The sequence below is a fragment of the Cebus imitator genome, unplaced genomic scaffold (assembly GCF_001604975.1).
Source record: "Cebus imitator isolate Cc_AM_T3 unplaced genomic scaffold, Cebus_imitator-1.0 Scaffold58, whole genome shotgun sequence".
Taxonomy (NCBI): Eukaryota; Metazoa; Chordata; class Mammalia; order Primates; family Cebidae; genus Cebus; species Cebus imitator.
The window spans coordinates 1,816,040-1,835,427 of record NW_016107373.1 but is presented as its reverse complement, the minus strand read 5'-3'; the positions used below and the strand labels follow the sequence as shown (position 1 = coordinate 1,835,427).

Sequence of the window (19,388 nt, the reverse complement as noted above, 5' to 3'; positions counted from 1 at the left end):
AAAAAAAAAAAAAAAAAAAAAAAATGTTGGCTGAGACAAACAGAACACAGTAATGATTAGGAATGTAATAGGACAGCTGGGAAAATCATCATTCATCTTAACATTCTGAATTTGTAACATGCATATGAAAAATAATAACACTTTAAAAAAAACCATTTTCTTTGATACAATCAAAATGCCTATGTGCAGTGCATGGACCCTTAAGATCACAGTCTTAACAATTCCACTCTAGACCAATCTGACTTGGCAATCATGTTGTTGAATAATGAAAGAGCCTAAGAAAATGAACATCAGGTTCATTTCCTCATTCAGAGAGCAGGTGCCCCTCCTGGTACATGAGAATAAACTATACACTGTAGCCAGGGCCTTGCCTTTGGAGACATAGGCCTACCTGAGGGTTCTCCTCCCGTTTTGGTTTGGGTGCAGCAGGTGGGGTGATGGTGCGGCTTTCTGTTTGTTTCTCATCTGTTTCTGTGTGAGATTTAACTGTCTAGGAGAGAAAAATTAAATAAAAATTCAGAATTCATTTTTTATGAAAAGGATGAAACAACCAGAAGTTTAATAGTAGTAGTCAAGAAGAAAGAAGACAACATATTCAAACGTGGAACATTATTAATAAAGGAGTTAGTATTATAGATTTCATTGGGGGAGGGGAAATTAAAATGTAAAGCCCTAGTTGAGGTTATTAAATTGCATGGAGTAAATATGAATCTATAAATATGTCTAAATAATGTATACGAAAAGAAAAGTATGACTTAATTCCTAAGTATAAAAATGTGGTACAGGTTGCCCTTTCTGATTTCCATGTATTTTAGGATGTGGGGGTAGTTTCCCAGAGGCAAGCCCACTATTGTTGTTTTCGAGATGTAGTTTTTTCTCACTGCCCAGGCTGGATGCAGTGGCACAATCTCAGTTCACTGCAACCGCCGTCTCCCAGGTTCAAACGATTCTCTTGCCTCAGCCTCCCTAGCAGCTGGAATTACAGGTGCCCGCTACCATGCCTGGCTAATTTTTGTGTTTTTAGAAGACACAGGGTTTCACCATGTTGGCCAGGCTGGTCTGGAACTCCTGACCTTAGGTGATCTGCCCACCTCAGCCTCTCAAAGTGCTGAGATTATGGGCATGATCCATCAGGACTGGCCCACTGTTTTTACATTATAGGTCAAGCTCCAGCCCACAACCTGCTTAAGACCAGAATGATGCTGAAAACGTCTTGCATACACAGTCTTCTATTTCAGAACAATTACAATCATAATCCAGAGAGACTGCAGAACTACCCTTACATGGAATATTAAAAACCTGACTATATAGTCCATCAGAGGAGAGATGCAATTGCTAAGGGCCGGCCATCTTGCAAGAGGCTGACTTCCTAATTATTCCAAGCCTCTTCTTCCAGAAGCGTCTACTCAAGCAGAAGAAACACCAGTTGTATTGCCATCTTCAAACACAAAAGGTAGCTGGCATACTGGTAGACCGGCTTGCATTACTATTCTTACCATAAGCCAATGGCTAATTCATTTTATGAAGCTCTCTATAAATACTGAAATAATTTTAAAACAGTAGATATAAAACTGTAAACACAAACCTAACTTACTTTTTCAAAATTAGGAAAAATGTGGACGTAATGGTCCTTTCATATGGGAACAATAACTAAATAAGTGAGACTAAAACTGTCCGATTATTGATGGGCAGTTTTATTCTCACTTATTTAATGAGGGGCTAAGTGAGACTCTGGCCCTACAAACGGGACATCTAAAGTTCTCAAACATAATTATGCTGGAAATACTTTACTAGATCTGAAAAACTAACACAAGTACAAAGATTTTTCATTTTCTTTCCTGGCTACTTCCATATTTTTCGTCTCCTTTTTATATGATTACATAAGGAAAATGTAAGCATCTGTCTTACCAATACTGTGGCGACCACTGCTCTGGGGCATAAATGCCGTCTTGTATTTTTCCCCCACTGAGGTTCTCTCATATTTCCCCCTTTATACTAAAAGCTACTTGAGAGTGGGAATTGTTTCATGCAACTCTTGATTTCGCTCCCCTTTGAACCTACTATGGCACTTCAAGCAGCACAGGTGTACAGTAAAGAGCTGATTGGTTTTCTGAGTGAAGAATATGACCTAAGGAAGAATTACTCAAGTGTCTCTCTCTCTAACACACACACACACATACACATGCACGCGCACGCATGCACACGCACGCGCACGCATGCACACACACACACACACACACAGAGTTTTTAATCAAAAAGGACACATTTCCTCCATAAAACAAACCACCAATGGGAAAGTAGTTTACAGTGACATTTTAAAAGTCCTGGATGCCCAGAAAGCTTATTTTCATGTCTCTTTGACCAGGAAGGACAGATGTATGAGGGAGGAGGGAGAAGAGAAGGTTATCTATAAGGGTGTGCTGTTCCATTCCAAGGCTGTGTGAAGCTTCTTGAAGTCTGGTACTTCCATTTCTAAGGCTGAGTAAAGCAATTAGTGGCAATGCTTTTAGGGAAAGGCAAATCAATTCCTCTCCACTAAAGAATTATCCATGGTTCAAATTTCTCTCTCTCATGCAAGAAAAAGTATGATTATCTCAGTGTTATATAAATAATACCAAAAGTATCCAAAAACAAAAATACAAAACAATCACAACAAAACAAAACAATCACAACATTGGTGGTGAGGGAGGGTGTCTTTCCTTCGTGGATCTCTTGCTCTGTGGGAAGCCAGTTGCCATGTTGTGAGCAGCACTGTGGTGAGGCCCAGGTGTGAGGAATGGAAGCTTCACAACAGTGAAGAAGTGAGGCCTGCCAACAACCATGTGCTGAGCTCAGACGTGGATTACTGAGCTGTAGTGCAACCTTAAAATCACTGCAGCTCTTGCCAACTAGTTTGACTGCAAACTTGTGAGGGACTATCAGCCAAAACCACCCAGCTAAGTTGCAGACCAGAAGGAAATGGGTTAATATATTTAGAGTGTTGAGCCAAAAAAAACTCCTATCAACCAAGAATTCTATATCCTGCAAAACTATTTTTCAAAAGTGGAGAAATACGGACATTCCCAGGTAAACAAAAGCAGAGGACATTCACTGCTAGTATACCAGTCCTAAAACAAATGTTAAAGGGAGTCCCTTCAGGCTAAAATGAAAGGACCCTAGACAATAACTCGAAGTCATATAAAGAAATAAGAACTCCAATAAAGCTAACTACATGAATAAATGTAAAAGCCAGTGTTATTGTATTTTTTATTTTTAACTTCTCTTTTTGTTTCCTATATGACTTAAAAGACAAATGCAGAATTATATATCTATATTAGTGGGCACACAACGTACAAATATAATTTGTGACTGTAACAACATAAAGGGGGGACAGAGCTGTGTAGAAGCAGAGCTTCTTTTTCCTTTATTGTCATTAGCAAAGCTTTTATTATTTATTTATTTGTATTTTAGATTTGAGGGTACAGTGCAGTTCCGTTACATGGATATGCTGCATGATGCTAAGACTGGGGCCTCAACTGAAACCAAACAAGCAGGGTTTTTAAAATTTAAGCTGGGGTTAAATCAAACTAGATTGTTAAAAATGTATGAATGTTAACTATAATCCCCATGGTAACCACTAAGAAAATAATTGTATACAGAAACAGAAATGAGGAAAGCATGAAAATGGCACACTAGGAAAAAAAATCAGAAAGACAGTGTTAGAGGAGATGAAGAACAAAAGACGTTAAGACATAGGTAGAGAAAACAAACAGCAAAATGGCATAAGTCCTTGCTTATCAGCAATCACTTAAATATAATTGGATTAAACTCACCAATTAAAAGACAGACTGTCAGAATGAACAAAACACATGATCTAACTATATGCCGTCTGTAAGAGAGGCTCATTTTAGAGCAAAAGACACAAAAAGGTTGAATGTAAAAGGATGTTTGTAATGAATGGCTATACTACTATCAGACAAAAGTAACTTACAGTCAACAACTGTTACAAGAGATAAAGAAGCTCATTATATAATATATTGACAAAAGGGTTGATTCAAAAAGATGATATAACATTTATAATAATATATGTACCAGACAACAGAGCCCCAAAATATATAAAGAAAATACTGAAAGAATTGAGGTCAGATATGAACAGTCCTACAATAATAAATGGAGACTTCAATATTCCACTTTTAAGTAATGGATAAAACTTGTGCAGAGATTAAAAAGGACATAGGGAACTTGAACAACTCTATACACCAATTAGAGCTGTCAGGCATATGAAGAATACTCCATTCCACAAGAGCAGCATGCATATTTTTATCAAGTGTACATGAAACATTCTCCAGGACAGATTATATGTTAGGCCACAAAACAAACCTTAATAAATTTAGAAAGACTAGAATCACATAAAATATCTTCACCAACCACAATGGAAAGAAGCTAGAAATTAATGACAGCAGAAAAGCTGGAAAACTCACAAGTATATGGAAATTAAACAACACATTCTTAAATAACCAATGGGAAAAAGAAGAAATCACTAGGGAAATTAGAAAATACTTTGAAAGAAATGAACACAAGGCCACAACATACCAAAACTTATGCGATGCTGTGAAAGCAGTACTCAGAGGGAAAGTTATAGCTGCTAACAGTCTATATTAAAAAAGAAGAAAGAGCTCAAATCAATAACCTAACTTTATACTTTAGAAACAGAAAAAGAACTAAATTCAAAGCAAAAGAAAGAAAATAAAGACTAGAATGAAGATAAATGAAATAGAGAACAACAATAGAATCAACAAAACCAAAAGGTGATTCTTTGAAAAGAATAACAAAATTGACAAACCTATGGTTTAGACTAAGAAAAAAAGAAGACACAAGTAACTAAAACCAAAAATGAAACTGAGGATATTACATCTCACAGAATTAAAAAGGATTATAGGAGAATATACTGAACAACCATACACCAACTAGACAACATAGATGCAATGGAAAATTCCTAGAAACATATACATAACCAAAACTGTCTCAAGATATAGAAAATCTTAACAGACCCATGACAACTAAAGAGATTGAAACAGTAGTCAAAATTCTCCCCGAAAAGAAAAAGGACTGTATCAGACGGTTTTATTAGTGAATTCTACCAAACATTTAAATAATTAGCATCAATCTGTCTCAAATATCAAAAAATACACTCTTAATTCATTCTATGAGGCCAGCACTACTTTGATAGCAGCAAAGCCAAAGACACCCAGGAATAGAAAATGGGTCAGGCGCAGTGGCTCATGCCTGTGATCCCAGCACTCTGGGAGGCCAGGGCAGGTGGACAGCTTGAGCTCAGGGGTTCAAAACCAGCCTGGGCAACATGGCAAAACCCAGTCTCAAAAAAAAAAAAAAAAAAAAAAAAAAAAAAAAAAAAAAAAGAAAAAACCAAAAAAAAAAAAAAAAAAAAAAAAAAAACATATACAAAAATTAGCCAGGCATGGTGGTGTGCATCTGTAGTCTCAGCTACTTGGGAAGCTGAGGCAGGAGGATCATTTGAGTTGAAATTGTGCCACTGCACCTGTGACAGAGTAATATCCTGCCCTGTTTCTAAAAAAAAGAAAGAAATAAAAGAAAAAGAAAATTAAGTTGTAGGCCAGGCTGGGTGGCTCATGCGTATAATTCCAACACTTTGGGAGGCCAAGGTGGGGAGATCACTTGAGACCAGGAGTTCGAGACCCGACTAGGTAACAAAGTAAGACCCCATCTCTAGAAAAATAACTTTTCAAAATTACCCAGGGATGGTGGTACATGCCTGTAGTCCCAGGGTAGGGTGAATGGGAGGCTGAAATAGGAGGATCACTTGAGCCTGGGAAGATGAGGCTGCAGTGAGCTGTAATTGCATCACTACACTCCAGCCTGGGTGACAGAGTGAGACCCTGCCTCCAAAAAAGCAAAAACCAAAAGAACAGAAAATTATAGAGCAATAGCCCTTATGACTATAGATGCGAAAACCCTCAACAACAACAAAAAATCCTCAACAAATACCAGCAAACTGAATCCAAGAGTATATTAAAAGGATGATACGCCATGACAAAGCCAGATTTATCCTAAGAATGAAAGGGTGATTCAACGTCAGAAAATCCATATAATATACCACATTAACAGAACCAAGGGGAAAAAACATGACATCTCAACTGGTATAGAAAAAGCATTTGTCAAAATCAGGTACCCCCCTACACACACACAAAAGGTAACTATGTGAGGAGACAGACATATTACTTAGCTTGATTATACTAATTATTTCACTATGTATAACAAACCATCATATTGTACACCTTAAACATGTACAGTTTTTATCTTAAAATTCCAATATTATGATAAAAACGCTCAGAAAGCTTGGAATGAAAGGGGATTTCCTTGACTCTGTAAAAAACATTGATGAAAACACAGCTACCATCATACTCAATGGTGAAAGCTTTCCACTTGAGATCAGCAGCAAGACGAGAATGTTTGCTTTCACCATTGCTATTTAATGCTGTACTGGAAGCTCAGGTCAGAGCAATTAGGCTACGAAAAGAAAGAAAAGGCACCCAAATTGGAAAGGAAGATGTAAATCTCTATTTGCACATGACATGATCCTACATAGAAAAAAACTCAAAGAAGTCATAAAACAAATACTAGAGCTAATACACAAATTCAGCAAAGTTGTAGGGTACAAAAATCAGCTATGTATCAAAGGATCGTATCAAGAAAGTGCAAAGACAAACTAGGGAATGGGAGAAAATGTTTGCCAATCATGTATTTGGTAAGGGTCTAGTATCCAGATTATATAATAACTCCTACAACTCAACAACAGAAAAACAACCCAATTTAAAAATTGGCAAAGGATTTGAACAGACCATTTCCCAAGGATGTACAAATGGCCAACAAGCACATGAAAAGATGCTCAGCATCATTAGTCATTAGGGAAATGCACATCAACACTACTGCGTACCCACTGAGATGGCTATAAGTAAAACAAAAAAGGAAATCGTAAGTGTGGTAAGGATGTGGAGAAAATGGAATGCTCGTGTATTGCTGTTGGAAATGAAAAACGGTTCGGCTGCTGTGGAAAACAGTTTGGCAGTTCTTCAAATAGTTGAGCGGAATTACTGTTATGACCTAGCAATTTTCTACTCCTGTTATGTACCCCAAAGAACTGAAAACAAGTACTCATACAAATGCTTGCACATGAATGTTCACAGCAGTACTATTCACAATAGCCAAAAAGTGGAACCAACCAATGTCTTATGATTTCCTAAGTCTATCAAGAGATGAATGAATAAACAAATTATGGTATATTCATGTCATGGAATATTAGTCAGCCACTTAAAATAGAAGGGGCACTGATCGTGTTACCATATGGATGAATCTCAAAAACATGCTAAGTGAAAGCAGCCAGACATAAGAGGTCACATGTCGTATGATTCTATGTACATGAAATATCCAGAACAGGCAAATCTGTAGAGACAGAAAACAGATTGGTGATTGCCAGGGGCAGGTGGGGGGCAAAAGGCAGAAGTTAAGTAATTGCTTAATGGATACTGGGTTTATTTTGGGGTAATGAAAATGTTGTGGAACTTAACAGAAGTGGTGGTTGCACAATACTGTAAGTATAGTAAATGCTACTGAACTGTTCACTTTAAAATGATTAATTTTATGTGATTTCACCTCAGTTAAAAAAAATTGGATTAGAAAACAAAACAAATTCATGAATATCTCTTCAATGAATTGAAGAGATATTCATGAATTTGTTTTGTTTCTATCAGAGAGTATAAACCATTATCCAGAGTTGAAGTTGTCTTGCAGATGTTATTTTTTGCCTATGGTGTTTAAACAGTTACCAGTATTTTAACAACTAGGCAACTTTTGACAACATCTGGATTTCAGGCTTTTCTTGAAAAAGTCTCCATGTGATAAAAATTTGTTATTGCCAAGAAGCAGCTGCTTCCTTGAGATGAAGCACATTACTGTGCAGTTTGCCACAGTTTCTTCCATTTTCTATTGTCAATTATTATCATGCTTGTCTTACTTATTATTTTAAAGGGGAATTAAGAATAAAAGTGGGATATCTCTTGTGCTCATGTTCCCACTGAAAGTGGAAAAATAAATAAAAAGTCCGGTTGTTTACTCTTAGCCTGTTTTACTCACTTACATCTCTTCTTCGAACCCACGGTTATTTCAATTTGCAACTCCTGTTCTTTGTGGTATCATAAAAGAATCCAAAAACTCTGCATAAATCTAGAATGAAGTTAATCAAGTATACCCTATATACCTGTCTGCATGAAAAATCAAAGTTAGTCAGGTGCAAATAAATGTCCAAATAATTTTGTTAGTCAAGGTTAAAACAGATTGGGATTGAAGGCAAAGCAAAATCCATGTCTGGTCACTTGGATTTACTTTCCCTACTATAGCACCAGTATTAAAATGCAGTGGCGGGGGATGGGAGTATCAGCTCAGGCTTACTAACGGAGAAAACAGAAATTTAAAGATAATACATTGGATAATATTCTTATTTTGTTAAGTACTCCTCTTTAGGGTATATTGTGCAGGTTCCTATGAAAAACATATATGGAAGTAGGGGTAATGTGGCAATTTTTTCCCCCACAGAACCTTGGATTTTTTTCGGTAGCTTAGCCTTGGAGACATACATAAAAGTCTTTGTTGCAGGGTGTGCAGTGTGGTGAATAAGAAAGAAACGTAATTTCTGAGAATTCTATCAGGCATAGTCTAATAAACATTAAATAATTTACCTCATTTCATCACCAACAAGTGTTAGCCCCATTTTAGAGTGCTGGAGAGGACAAAGACACAAAGGGAGGCAATGTGGAGGCTATATCCTAAGTCTTTTGGCTTCATCCGCCTTTCTGTCTAAAACAAGTCTTCAGCTTCAAAGATTTTAAACCCTATCACTTGTTTTCTCAGAGCCACAATGTAATGTGGTTTCTAATGAGGGATAACATCTCTTATCTGGGTGGATATGGAAGTCGGTCATGTCTGACAGGGGAAGGCCAAGTGAGACCACTGTTGTTGTAGCTGGCATTGCCTTCTCCCATTCCTATGCCAATGTGGGAAGCCATGATTCTTTCCCTGGAGACACAGCCTCAGTGCCTGCTCCAAACACACTAGAAACTGAGTTCCGTGAGGGTATAGGCTTTAGTTTATCCACCTTATATATAGAAACCACATGCAGCATAGCAACTGGCACTTAACACATTTTTATTAAATGAATGATGTTATCATCTAAAGGGAACAGCAGAAAGCATAAGGGAACCCATTTAGCCTGGTCATATAGAGAATGTTGGATACAGGTTTGATAACTCTGTGAACAGGTGTGAACAGGTTCTTCCACGGCTACAAGTATTACATTGCTTTCCTCTTAGCTCTATGATCTATGAGATCTCTCAATGGCTATAAATGTGATACTGAAAATGAAATATAAATAGAAAAGGATAGTTGAAAGATATGAAGTAAGAGAATCCTGAGAATGCAATCTAGTCTAAAGAGAGTCTCTGCTGATTGAGCTTGGTAACTTCTAAGACTATTATGCCAGGCTGCCCAGCAAACTAAAATAACAATGACTGAATTTCTTTTTTTTTTTTTAAGATGGGGTTTCACCATGATAGCCAGGCTGGTCTTGAACTCCTGACCTCAGGTGATCCACCCACCTTGGCCTCCCAAAGTGCTGGGATTACAGGTGTGAGCCACCACGTCCAGCCCTGAATTTCTTTATTAGACCAAAAAGAGAAACCATGACATTTACTGCTACAATGGAAATTATTTTAATTCTTAAGAATTCATGGATATCGTTTTGTAATATTATAATTAAAATAAAAAGCTCTATCAACATGAAGGCCAGGACATGAAAAGATGTTTAAGATCTATTAAAGTGGGAAAAAAAAACCCCAAATTGCAAAATACATAGCTTGATTTTGGTTTTTGCTTTAAAAATGTTTTACCTGTACACAGAAAATATCTGGGGGCTGGGGACAGTGGCTCACTCCTGTAATCCCAGCACTTTGGGAGGCCAAGGTGGGGAGATCACCTGAGTCCAGGAGTTCAAGACCAGCCTGGCCAACATGGTGAAACCCCACCTCTACTAAAAATACAAAAATTGTCCAGGTGAGGTGGCAGGCACCTGTAATCCCAGCTACTTGGCAGGCTGAGGCAGGAGAATCATTTGAACCTGGGAGGTAGAGGTTTCAGTGAGCCGAAATTGTGCCATTGCACTCCAGCCTGGGGTGACAACTGTGAAACTCCGTCTCAAAACAAAAAAAATAACTGTAAGAATATAATCACTGTTAATAGTAATTACCTCTTGGGGGTAAAATTATGATAAAATCATGATAAAAGTTTACTCTCTCTTTAGATTATGGGAAAGGTACTTTCTACAATTTATATTTTTGTAATGTTTGAATTTGTTTTAAAAATGAACTTGTATTATCTTTGTAATCAGAAAACAAATTTAAAAATAAAATGAAATGAAAATAACTTGTCTCCTAAAAATATCTTTATCAAAAAAAGAGGTAAAAGAGAAATAATATTTAGTAACCTAAAATAGTGTTGTGAAACCAGGTTCTGTGGAACACTGAGGCTCCTCAGAGGTTCTTTGAGAGCTAGCACAAGACAGCATGTCCCCACTCAAACTCCTAAGCTTGAGCATCTGACTCTCAGTAGTTTTAATACCGAAGTTCCACTGTTAATGAGTTTGAAATTTGAAATTTGCTGTTTTAAAGTAATGTAAATAATTTATTTCTGGGCCAGGCATGGTGGCTCATGGCTATAATCCCAGCATTTTGGGAGGCCAAGGCAGGCAGATCACCTTAGGTAGGGAGTTCGAGACCAGCTTGACCAACACGGAGAAATCTCATCTCTACTAAAAATACAAAATTAGCTAGGTGTAGGGGCACATGCCTGTAATCCCAGCTACTCAGGAGGCTGAGGCAGGAGAATCGACTGAACCCAGGAGGTGGAAGCTGTGGTGAGCGGAGATTGAGCCATTGCACTCAAGCCTGGCAACAAGAGCGAGACTCCATCTCGAAATAATAGTAATAATAATAATAATAATTCATTTCTGAATGTTTCTCAAAGCACTTGCTGGGGTTTGAATAGGTCCCCCGGGAATAGAGATGAGTTCTTGTATTTCCTAAGCACAGATTTTGATACCTGAGGGCTTCTTGAGTGCAAGGTCTGCTGTATTTGTGAGCTGCCTGGATTTAAAGGCCTAGTGCTCTGTGCATAGGTTCCTCTGCTCAAGGAGACTAAGGCAGAAGGCAGCTCTTTCATTCCCCATCATCTGAATAGCCTCCCTGAATTATGGTCTGCCATCCAGAGGCATAAGTTTCAGGATCACCACAGACTATTTTCGGATAAATGAGAAGTCAAGCCTGAACAATTAAAAATAGGTTGATGACTTTTTAAAGCAACTTTCTTGAGAGAGAATGCCTTTGTTTGCCAAATTCTTCTTTCTCATCACTAGTCATTTTTTCAAATAGGATACAGTGACTGCCTATCCTTTTTGCTGTTTTCAGAGATCCTTCTGCTACAGAAACTTCAAGTGTTTTTGCAGGTTACTTGTATGTCTCTAGCCTCGTTTTTAAAGATAAAATCTGACTTCAGGAAATATAAATGAAATGTTTCAGTATTTGAGCTAAAATGTCTGCATCTTCTAAAGTTAAAGAATGCTTTTTGGAAATTTTAATTTTTGTTGTTTCGCTCCCCATTATCTGTAACAATCAAAAAAGTCTTTAAAATGAAATCCCCTTTCCTGTTTTGTTTACTCTTCCTGACTTTCACAGTCATATCTTCATCTGGATTCTTATTGGGCCGAAACTAACATGGCGTTTTCTGTTTACTACCACATCTGTGCTTCCTGACTGAGGGCAGCAGAGACTGTCTGTGAATTTCCACAGCAAAACCAGCAGGGGGAGCTCACTCACACAGGAATCTGAGCCCATCTACGAAAGGGATGGTGGGAAAAGCAACCCAACTTTCTTCAGTAAAAATGACCCTTCTGCACGTGGATGAATTATCACACGATAAGCGGCACGGCACTGATAATGGTGGTGAAATGAAGAGCCCTTAAGAAAATGTATTTAGAGACAGCCCAGCAGCCATATGCCTCAATGGCAAGGCTACTGCCCAGAACAGGTACATACTCTGCCTGTACCTGTTTTTCAAGACTTGGCTTGCTAAGCTGTACAGTTTGAGGTCCAGCGAGTCTGGTCCCTGGAGTAGCTATCACAATGCTGGTGAGCTGGGCCATGGGAAACGTTTTGGCTATGGTTGCAGTCTGCCCATTGACGACACGGACGGGGTGGATGGAATTCTGGGATGTGGGAAGGGTTGTGGGGGTGAACTTGGTCAGCATGACGGGCCTCTGGATAAGCTGAGGAGCTGCGAGCATGGGAGGTGGTGCTGGGGCAATAGGAATGTTATTCTGGGCCACAGGCTTGGGTCGAACCTATAGGAGAAAGAGAGAATAATAATTGTATTACTTAAGCTGCTCAAGTCCTATAAAAGTATACCTTCCACACTCTATGTATGAAATGGTATTTAATATACTTATTAATGTTCATTTTGGTATATTAATTCTATAGATCCCAGGGCATTTAACTTTATACAAGACTCATCAGCTCTTGAGGTCCAAACCTCGCCCTAGAACACAGCTTTTGATTCTAAATCCTGAGCTCTGTCTTCTACACCATGCCACCTCTTCTGGCCGAGGTCAACGGTCTAATCCAGAGACTGGTCCCACCCAGAACTTGTACACGGTATAGTAGTAACATTGCCAATGGCCTTAACTCACATTTGAAATTTCTTCATATCCACAGCTTCAGCTTACCCCCATTTCTGGCCCTCTAACTCCCTGTTCTTGGCCACTCCTCTCAGTCTCTTTTGTGGTCTTACTCTTCCTTGGCCTCATCCTAAATGTGAGTTATTTCTTAGGATTTTTCTTTCCGGGGAACCCCTTTTCTTCCCAATGTTCTCATTATTCCTAGGAGCTCTCACCCATCTCATGGCTTCAATTACCATCTATGTACTGAAGATTTTCACACTTTTATCTCAGAATCTGAAACATTTCTTGAACTTCAGAATTATATTCAACTTGAATACATGTCTAAGACTCATTAATTTCTTCTTCCAATCCTCTCTTCTTCCTATAATTGCCTCAGTAAATGCCCTTTTCTTGATAAACTTCAGAATCATTCTTGATTCCTATTCTATCCTCTACTCTCTAAATACTTCTCAAATCTGTCTTATTTCTTTCTATCTTCACTCCACTATCCACTCTCCTAGCTTATGTTTGGCTTACTAAAAACAATGATTAAAAAGTTGCAGCTAAAAACATGAGGTCAGCCTTGCCTGGGTTCAAATCCTGGTTCTACCACTCACTAGCTGTGTAACCTCAGGCAACATACCTGATCTTTATTTATTTATTTATTTATTTATTTATTTGAGACGGAGTCTCCCTCTGTCACCAGGCTGGAGTGCAGTGGTGCAATCTTGGCTCACTGCAACCTCCGTGTCTTGGGTTCAAGTGATTCTCCTGCCTCAGCCTCCCAAGTAGCTAGGACCACAGGTGTGCGCCACCATGCCCAGCTAATTTTTGTATTTTTAGTAGAGACAGGGTTTCACCATGTTGGCCAGGATGGTCTCGATCTCCTGACCTCGTCATCTGCCTTCTTCATCATCCGCCTGCCTCGGCCTCCCAAAGTGCTGGGATTACAGGTGTGAGCCACTGCGTCTGGCCATAAGCCAGTATTTTTCAAACTTTTAAAACTATGACCCTGTGGGCAAAACCCTTTCCCCTTATGCATGAGGTTTGACCTTCAATTAACTCTTTAGCTCTGCTCTCCTGGAAACCTGGTCTAAGGGTAAGAATGTCAACCATATTACCAGGAAACACTGCTTATGATAAAAACGACCCCTCACTGGCCAGACACAGTGGCTCACGCCTGTAATCCCAACATTTTGGGAAGCTGAGGCTGGTGGATCACTTGAGGCCAGGAGTTTGAGACCAGTCTGGCTAATACAGTGAAATCCTGTCTCTACTAAGTAAAATACAAAAATTAGCCAGGCAGCTACTTGAGAGGCTGAGACAGGAGGTTAGCTTGAACCCAGGAGGAGGAGGTTGCAGTGAGCTGAGATAGCGCCACTGCACTCCAGACTGGGTGATAAGAGTGAGACTCGTCTCAAAAAAAAATCTCTTACTGCTAAATCAAATCTGAATGGGCTTGAGGGGACACTATGATTTGGCTTCCTTAAGTGGGGTGTCTCTCATAACCTGAGCACATCCATTGTGGGGACCTTGAAAGCTATGCCTATGTAGTTGACACAATATACTGGGTCTTGTGGGTATGAGGCTTCTATGCCAAGTTGGCTTTCCCACCATCCTAAAGAAGGAGCTTATTTCCTTACACCTGAGCTATCCTTGGACAGCCGTAGGGACAACTGTATGGACTCACATTGAAGACAAATGTCTGGTGCTATCTTGCTGACAAGCTGTGGTTTCTGTCCTATATCATTCCAAGTAGACTGGTGCCAAGTGTGGCCCATGAAAGTCTTGTCGGTATGAATGTTTGGCTGAACTTAAAATGACCCTGTGGTGGGTGCCACTAACTAACAGTAAGAAATATATTTGACTCTGTAATTAGTATGCACCTATAGACATTTATTTCTAAAAACAAAAACTTCCTGAAATGGGGGAACACAGTATGTCCTATGTACTCTTAATACTTCCTACTCTATTCTTTTCATTTTATTTAAACACCCTGGTTACAATCCACTAAATTGCTTTCATAACAAATGAGCCATGATCCACTGTTTGAAAAACATGGACTAAACCTTAGATTCCTTACCTTAAAAAGAGTAATACCTATTTGCACAGGGTTGTTGTAACAATTAAAATAGACACCCCATGTAAAGCACCTAGCACAGTACCTAGCACATAGCAAGATTCTCTAAACATTGGTTATTATCATTATTGACTATGTCCTAACTCTTCTTGCTGCCCACAGTCTTGATCATCCCCAATTTATTCTCTGCATAGAGGCAAGAGGGAATTTTCTAAACCATAAATCTGACCACATCAAGTACTTGCTTGAAAATGCCTTAATGAATGTCTGCTGCTCCTAGGATAAGATCCAGATTCCTACATAGCCTACAAGGTTCCATCAGCTCTGGCCCTAGTGGACTTCTCCAGCCTCGACTCTAACTAGCTCTAGCCTGCATGAGTCACATAGCCCTCTGTGCATAGCAAACCTCCTTTGGTTCTTTAAACTTAATGCATCTATCTATCCTGGACCTACATATATGTTCCATCCTCTGCCTGGAACATTTTTAACATTTTTTTTTTTTTTTTTAGACAGAATCTCGCTCTGTCACCCAGGCTGGAGTGCAGTGGCACAATCTCGGCTCACTGCGACTTCTGCCCCTTGCTGGGTTCAAGCGATTCTTCTGCCACAGCCTCCCAAGTAACTGGGATTACAGGGACACACCACCATGGCCCAGCTAATTTTTGTATTTTTAGTAGAGATGGGGTTTCACCACGTTGCCCAGGCTGGTCTCAAACTCCTGACCTCATGATCCACCTGCCTTGGCCTCCCAAAATGCTGGGATAACAGGTGTGAGCCACCGCACCCAGCCTGTCTAGGACATTTTTATTCTTCTTCCAAAGTTTTAGCAGGCTAACTCGACTAGGATTTTGGGTCATACTGAATGTCAACTCATCAAAGAAAGCTTGAAGAAACCTTCTCTAATACTCTTAAAAACAGGCAATTAGGCTGGGTGCGGTAGCTTACACCTATAATCCTAGCACTTTGGGAGGCCAAGGCGGGTGGATCACCTGAGGTCAGGGGTTCCAGAACAGCCTGGCCAACATGGCGAAACCCTGTTTCTGCTAAAAATACAAAAATTAGCCAGGCATAGTGGTGCACACCTGTAATCCCAGCTCCTCAGGAGACTGAGGAACGAATCACTTGAACCCGGGAAGTGGAGGTTGCAGTGAGCCAAGATCACGCCACTGCACTCCGGCCTGTGCAACAGGAGTTAAGACTCCATCTCGGCCGGGCGCGGTGGCTCAAGCCTGTAATCCCAGCACTTTGGGAGGCCGAGGCGGGTGGATCACGAGGTCAAGAGATCGAGACCATCCTGGTCAACATGGTGAAACTCCGTCTCTACTAAAAATACAAAAAATTAGCTGGGCATGGTGGCGCGTGCCTGTAATCCCAGCTACTCAGGAGGCTGAGGCAGAAGAATTGCCTGAACCCAGGAGGCGGAGGTTGTGGTGAGCCGAGATCGCGCCACTGCACTCCAGCCTGGGTAACAAGAGCGAAACTACTCCGACTCAAAAAAAAAAAGAAAAGGAAAAAGAAATAATGGGCAGATATCTCTCTCATGGGCTCTCAGACTGCCCTCTACTTTCCATATTGGGCACAGTAATTGGCTGTGCATGTGCCTGAAGCACTCTGAGGGCAGAGAACTGTCTGTCTTGAAAACTGGCAATATCCACAGTGCTTAGGACAATGTTTGCTACCCAAGGTATTTATTAAGGATTTATCTGAAAATTATCTTATCTCATATTAGCAGTGCCCATCCTCTCTCCAGAGGCTATTCGGAAATCATTAACACTGCTGACCACAAAAATCCTTCTTTTCTCTTTGTCTGAAAACTAGGGCCTCAGATAGGAAATCTCAGACTTTCTACCAAGCAAGTCAACACTCCTCGAGGTCCAGAAGGGGGAAATCTTGACATTTTGCCTAGAGAATGGTGAAAGCCTAATTGCTGGAAGAACACTCTTAGGAGAACATGGTCATACAGCTCAGAGCTGCTCAGGCCTAGGGAGAAAGTCCCCTGTACAGACCCCTAACCTAAGCCTTTACAAGCAAGACGTTGCCTTTAAGCATGATGCTCAAAACCATCACTTTCCAGGTTAGAACTGAATGGTTTCTACTAGTTGGTTTAGCTGTTGTTTCCTTCCCTACTCTTTTTGGCATGCAGGAAAGAAATAAGAAGTGTTAATTGCTTTCTTTCCCCACTGCCAGGCAGACTTTGGCTAAATTCTTCTAGTAAGTTTAAGGTTTATAATGGTTTTAATTACTTTAAATTTAGAAAATGTTCCTTTTCCTTTACTTTCCCTTACTACTGCCTTTGGTCACTGCTAATAAACAATGATGACAAAATAAGCTTCTTCATGGTACAGAAATCAACAGTCAGAATTTTTAGCTAAGTGGGATAGACAGCTGGGCTGACAAGCCCCATTACGGGATACTTAGGAAGAGCCCATGAGGATTTTTGTCCCATCTAACCTATCACTGGGCTTGTCATTGTTTTACTCACCTGTGGAAGAAAGTTTGGACGTGGAGTGAGTCTAGGAGGGGGGATAAACTGTGGTACTTTGATGGGCTGAGGAGGTGTTGCCTGAACCTGCTAAAAAATGAGGAAGATAAATAAGCCAGAGAAAACAATCGCTCTTCAAACTCAAAGCTAGTATTTTTAGCATCACTCTTCTTTGGATCAGACAATATTTTCTACAAGCTTTCATCGTAAGTTAATCATCTGAATTAACACTGCATTAGGAAACTTTTTCACTTTCCCACCTGCGTGCTTTACCCTACAAAGTGAACCAACCACACTTCTGTTTCCTCCCACATCTAATGTAGAACATAGCAGGCTCAGTAAATCTTAGACAATTTCCTTTGACACTCAAGAACTTTTGCATTTACATACTTTAAAAGTCAAGACTGGATCCAAAGTAAAATCAAACTTTCTACTTAGCCAAATAGGCTTTTTCCTGGTAGAGCTTTATCTAACAGTGAATAGAAAATTTTCCAACTCTCAGTATCTGCCTGAATGATCTGGTTGCTTCTCTAAGGATTCCAGGGTAAGTGGTGAAGCTTCACTTTGTTGCTCTCTAGTTTCACTCACCACTGGTATCATTCAAAAGCCATCAAGAGCTCTTAGGTGCCATTTTAAGGAAATTTTATATCAAAGTTTAGATCTATTTCTCCCAAGCTTCTGAGAATATCAGTTTTCTAAATGGCTTGATCCTAGAACTCTCGTGAAAATTCTTGTTCAGGTACTTCCTCCTTAAAGGGATTTTTTTTTCCCTGACAAGACTGGGCACTGACACTGTTAATTTGTGAGTTTCTTAAATATTTTAAAAGTGCCCCAACTAACTCCAGTACTTTCTAGGTACAATCAGTTTAAAGGGATATTAAACTAAAAGAATTATCAGAGAGTTTTCACCAAGGCAGTAATACAGCACAAGAGAGTTTAAGCACTCAAGTTTCACAGGAAAACACTGTAGACAGGGTGAAGGCAGAGGGAGAGATAAATTAAACAGTGTGTATACCTCTGTGAAGGAGACCTTCCCCCTAAAAACAAGTCATACTTTGACCTCAGATAATGCACTGAGTTTGTTCCTTGGCGTCAGGACACTTCTGTAGTGATTTGAGCAGATATCAGAAATGTCATATTCCCTTCTCAGCCCCAAAGGGGAATTTAGTATGCTAGAAGAATGACGGAAACTGAGAAATCCAGCAGGAGCCTATAAAGGATTTACTATACAAATGCATATCCTAACCTTCTCTTGTGATCACACATGAGGAGCAGCTGCTGGCTTACCAGAGTGACTGTGTTTTTTGCCACAATTTGGACAGCCTCTGCCCCAGGCCCAGTGACCTTACTAGACGTCTGGAGGTTGACTGGCGTGTTCTGCACATCAGTGCTGAGCACAGCCTTCTGACTGTTGATGGCGGTCACCATAGCAATGGTAGGTCTCTGGCCCACCACAGAGGCAGGCATGGTCGCAGTTGCTGCTTTCAAGACGAGAGGTAGTGTCTTTGTGGTAATCATAGAAGCTGTAGTTACAGTCTTCTAGGAGACAGGGAAAACAGGTATTAGGACACTAAATCTAAACTAAATAATAAACTAAATCCCACTAAACAACATGCTGCTAAACCTTAGAAGTAAACAAAACAATAATTCCCATAATCAAGTTTCTCTGTAGAACAACATTTCTTTTGTGTACATAGAGCACACTCCTTACTACAGGGAAAGGCAATCTCTAGTTTTCAAGAATTCTCATATTGGTGTCACTTGTACATGGGTAAGTTCATAGTAGCAACTGCAGACTAATTCAGGCACAGGGTTTTCAACAATGAATGGGGTAGGTGTACAGATACAGAATGTGAGTGTACTTATTTGTTTTAGTTTTTTAAATTCTTTGCTTGCTCTCAATTAATTCAAACTTTGTATTAGTTGCAAATCAGTGAGGTACGTATCATCTGTATCCTAACTGCTACAATCTCACTAATATGAAGAAAGCCACCATATAATTCTGGATATCTGTTTCCTGGGACACAAAGGCGGGGGTAAAAAGACAG

The 19,388-nt window shown here is 39.7% G+C and overlaps 1 protein-coding gene across 18 annotated transcripts in view; it reads right to left on the bottom strand.

Annotated features, from left to right (window-relative positions):
* PHF21A (PHD finger protein 21A) overlaps nucleotides 1-19,388 on the bottom strand; it is a 197,826-nt gene that overhangs the window by 24,302 nt on the left and 154,136 nt on the right. For 14 of the 18 annotated variants that reach the window (XM_017529362.2, XM_017529345.2, XM_017529353.2 and 11 more), the window contains 4 exons: nucleotides 18,628-18,879; nucleotides 17,341-17,430; nucleotides 12,170-12,463; nucleotides 392-490 (listed from right to left, as the gene is read on the bottom strand). In XM_017529362.2, coding sequence (XP_017384851.1) covers nucleotides 392-490; nucleotides 12,170-12,463; nucleotides 17,341-17,430; nucleotides 18,628-18,879 — 735 coding nt within the window. The remainder of the gene's footprint in view (nucleotides 1-391; nucleotides 491-12,169; nucleotides 12,464-17,340; nucleotides 17,431-18,627; nucleotides 18,880-19,388) is intronic. The other 4 variants (XM_037738860.1, XM_037738857.1, XM_037738858.1 and 1 more) reach the window with 2 other exon arrangements.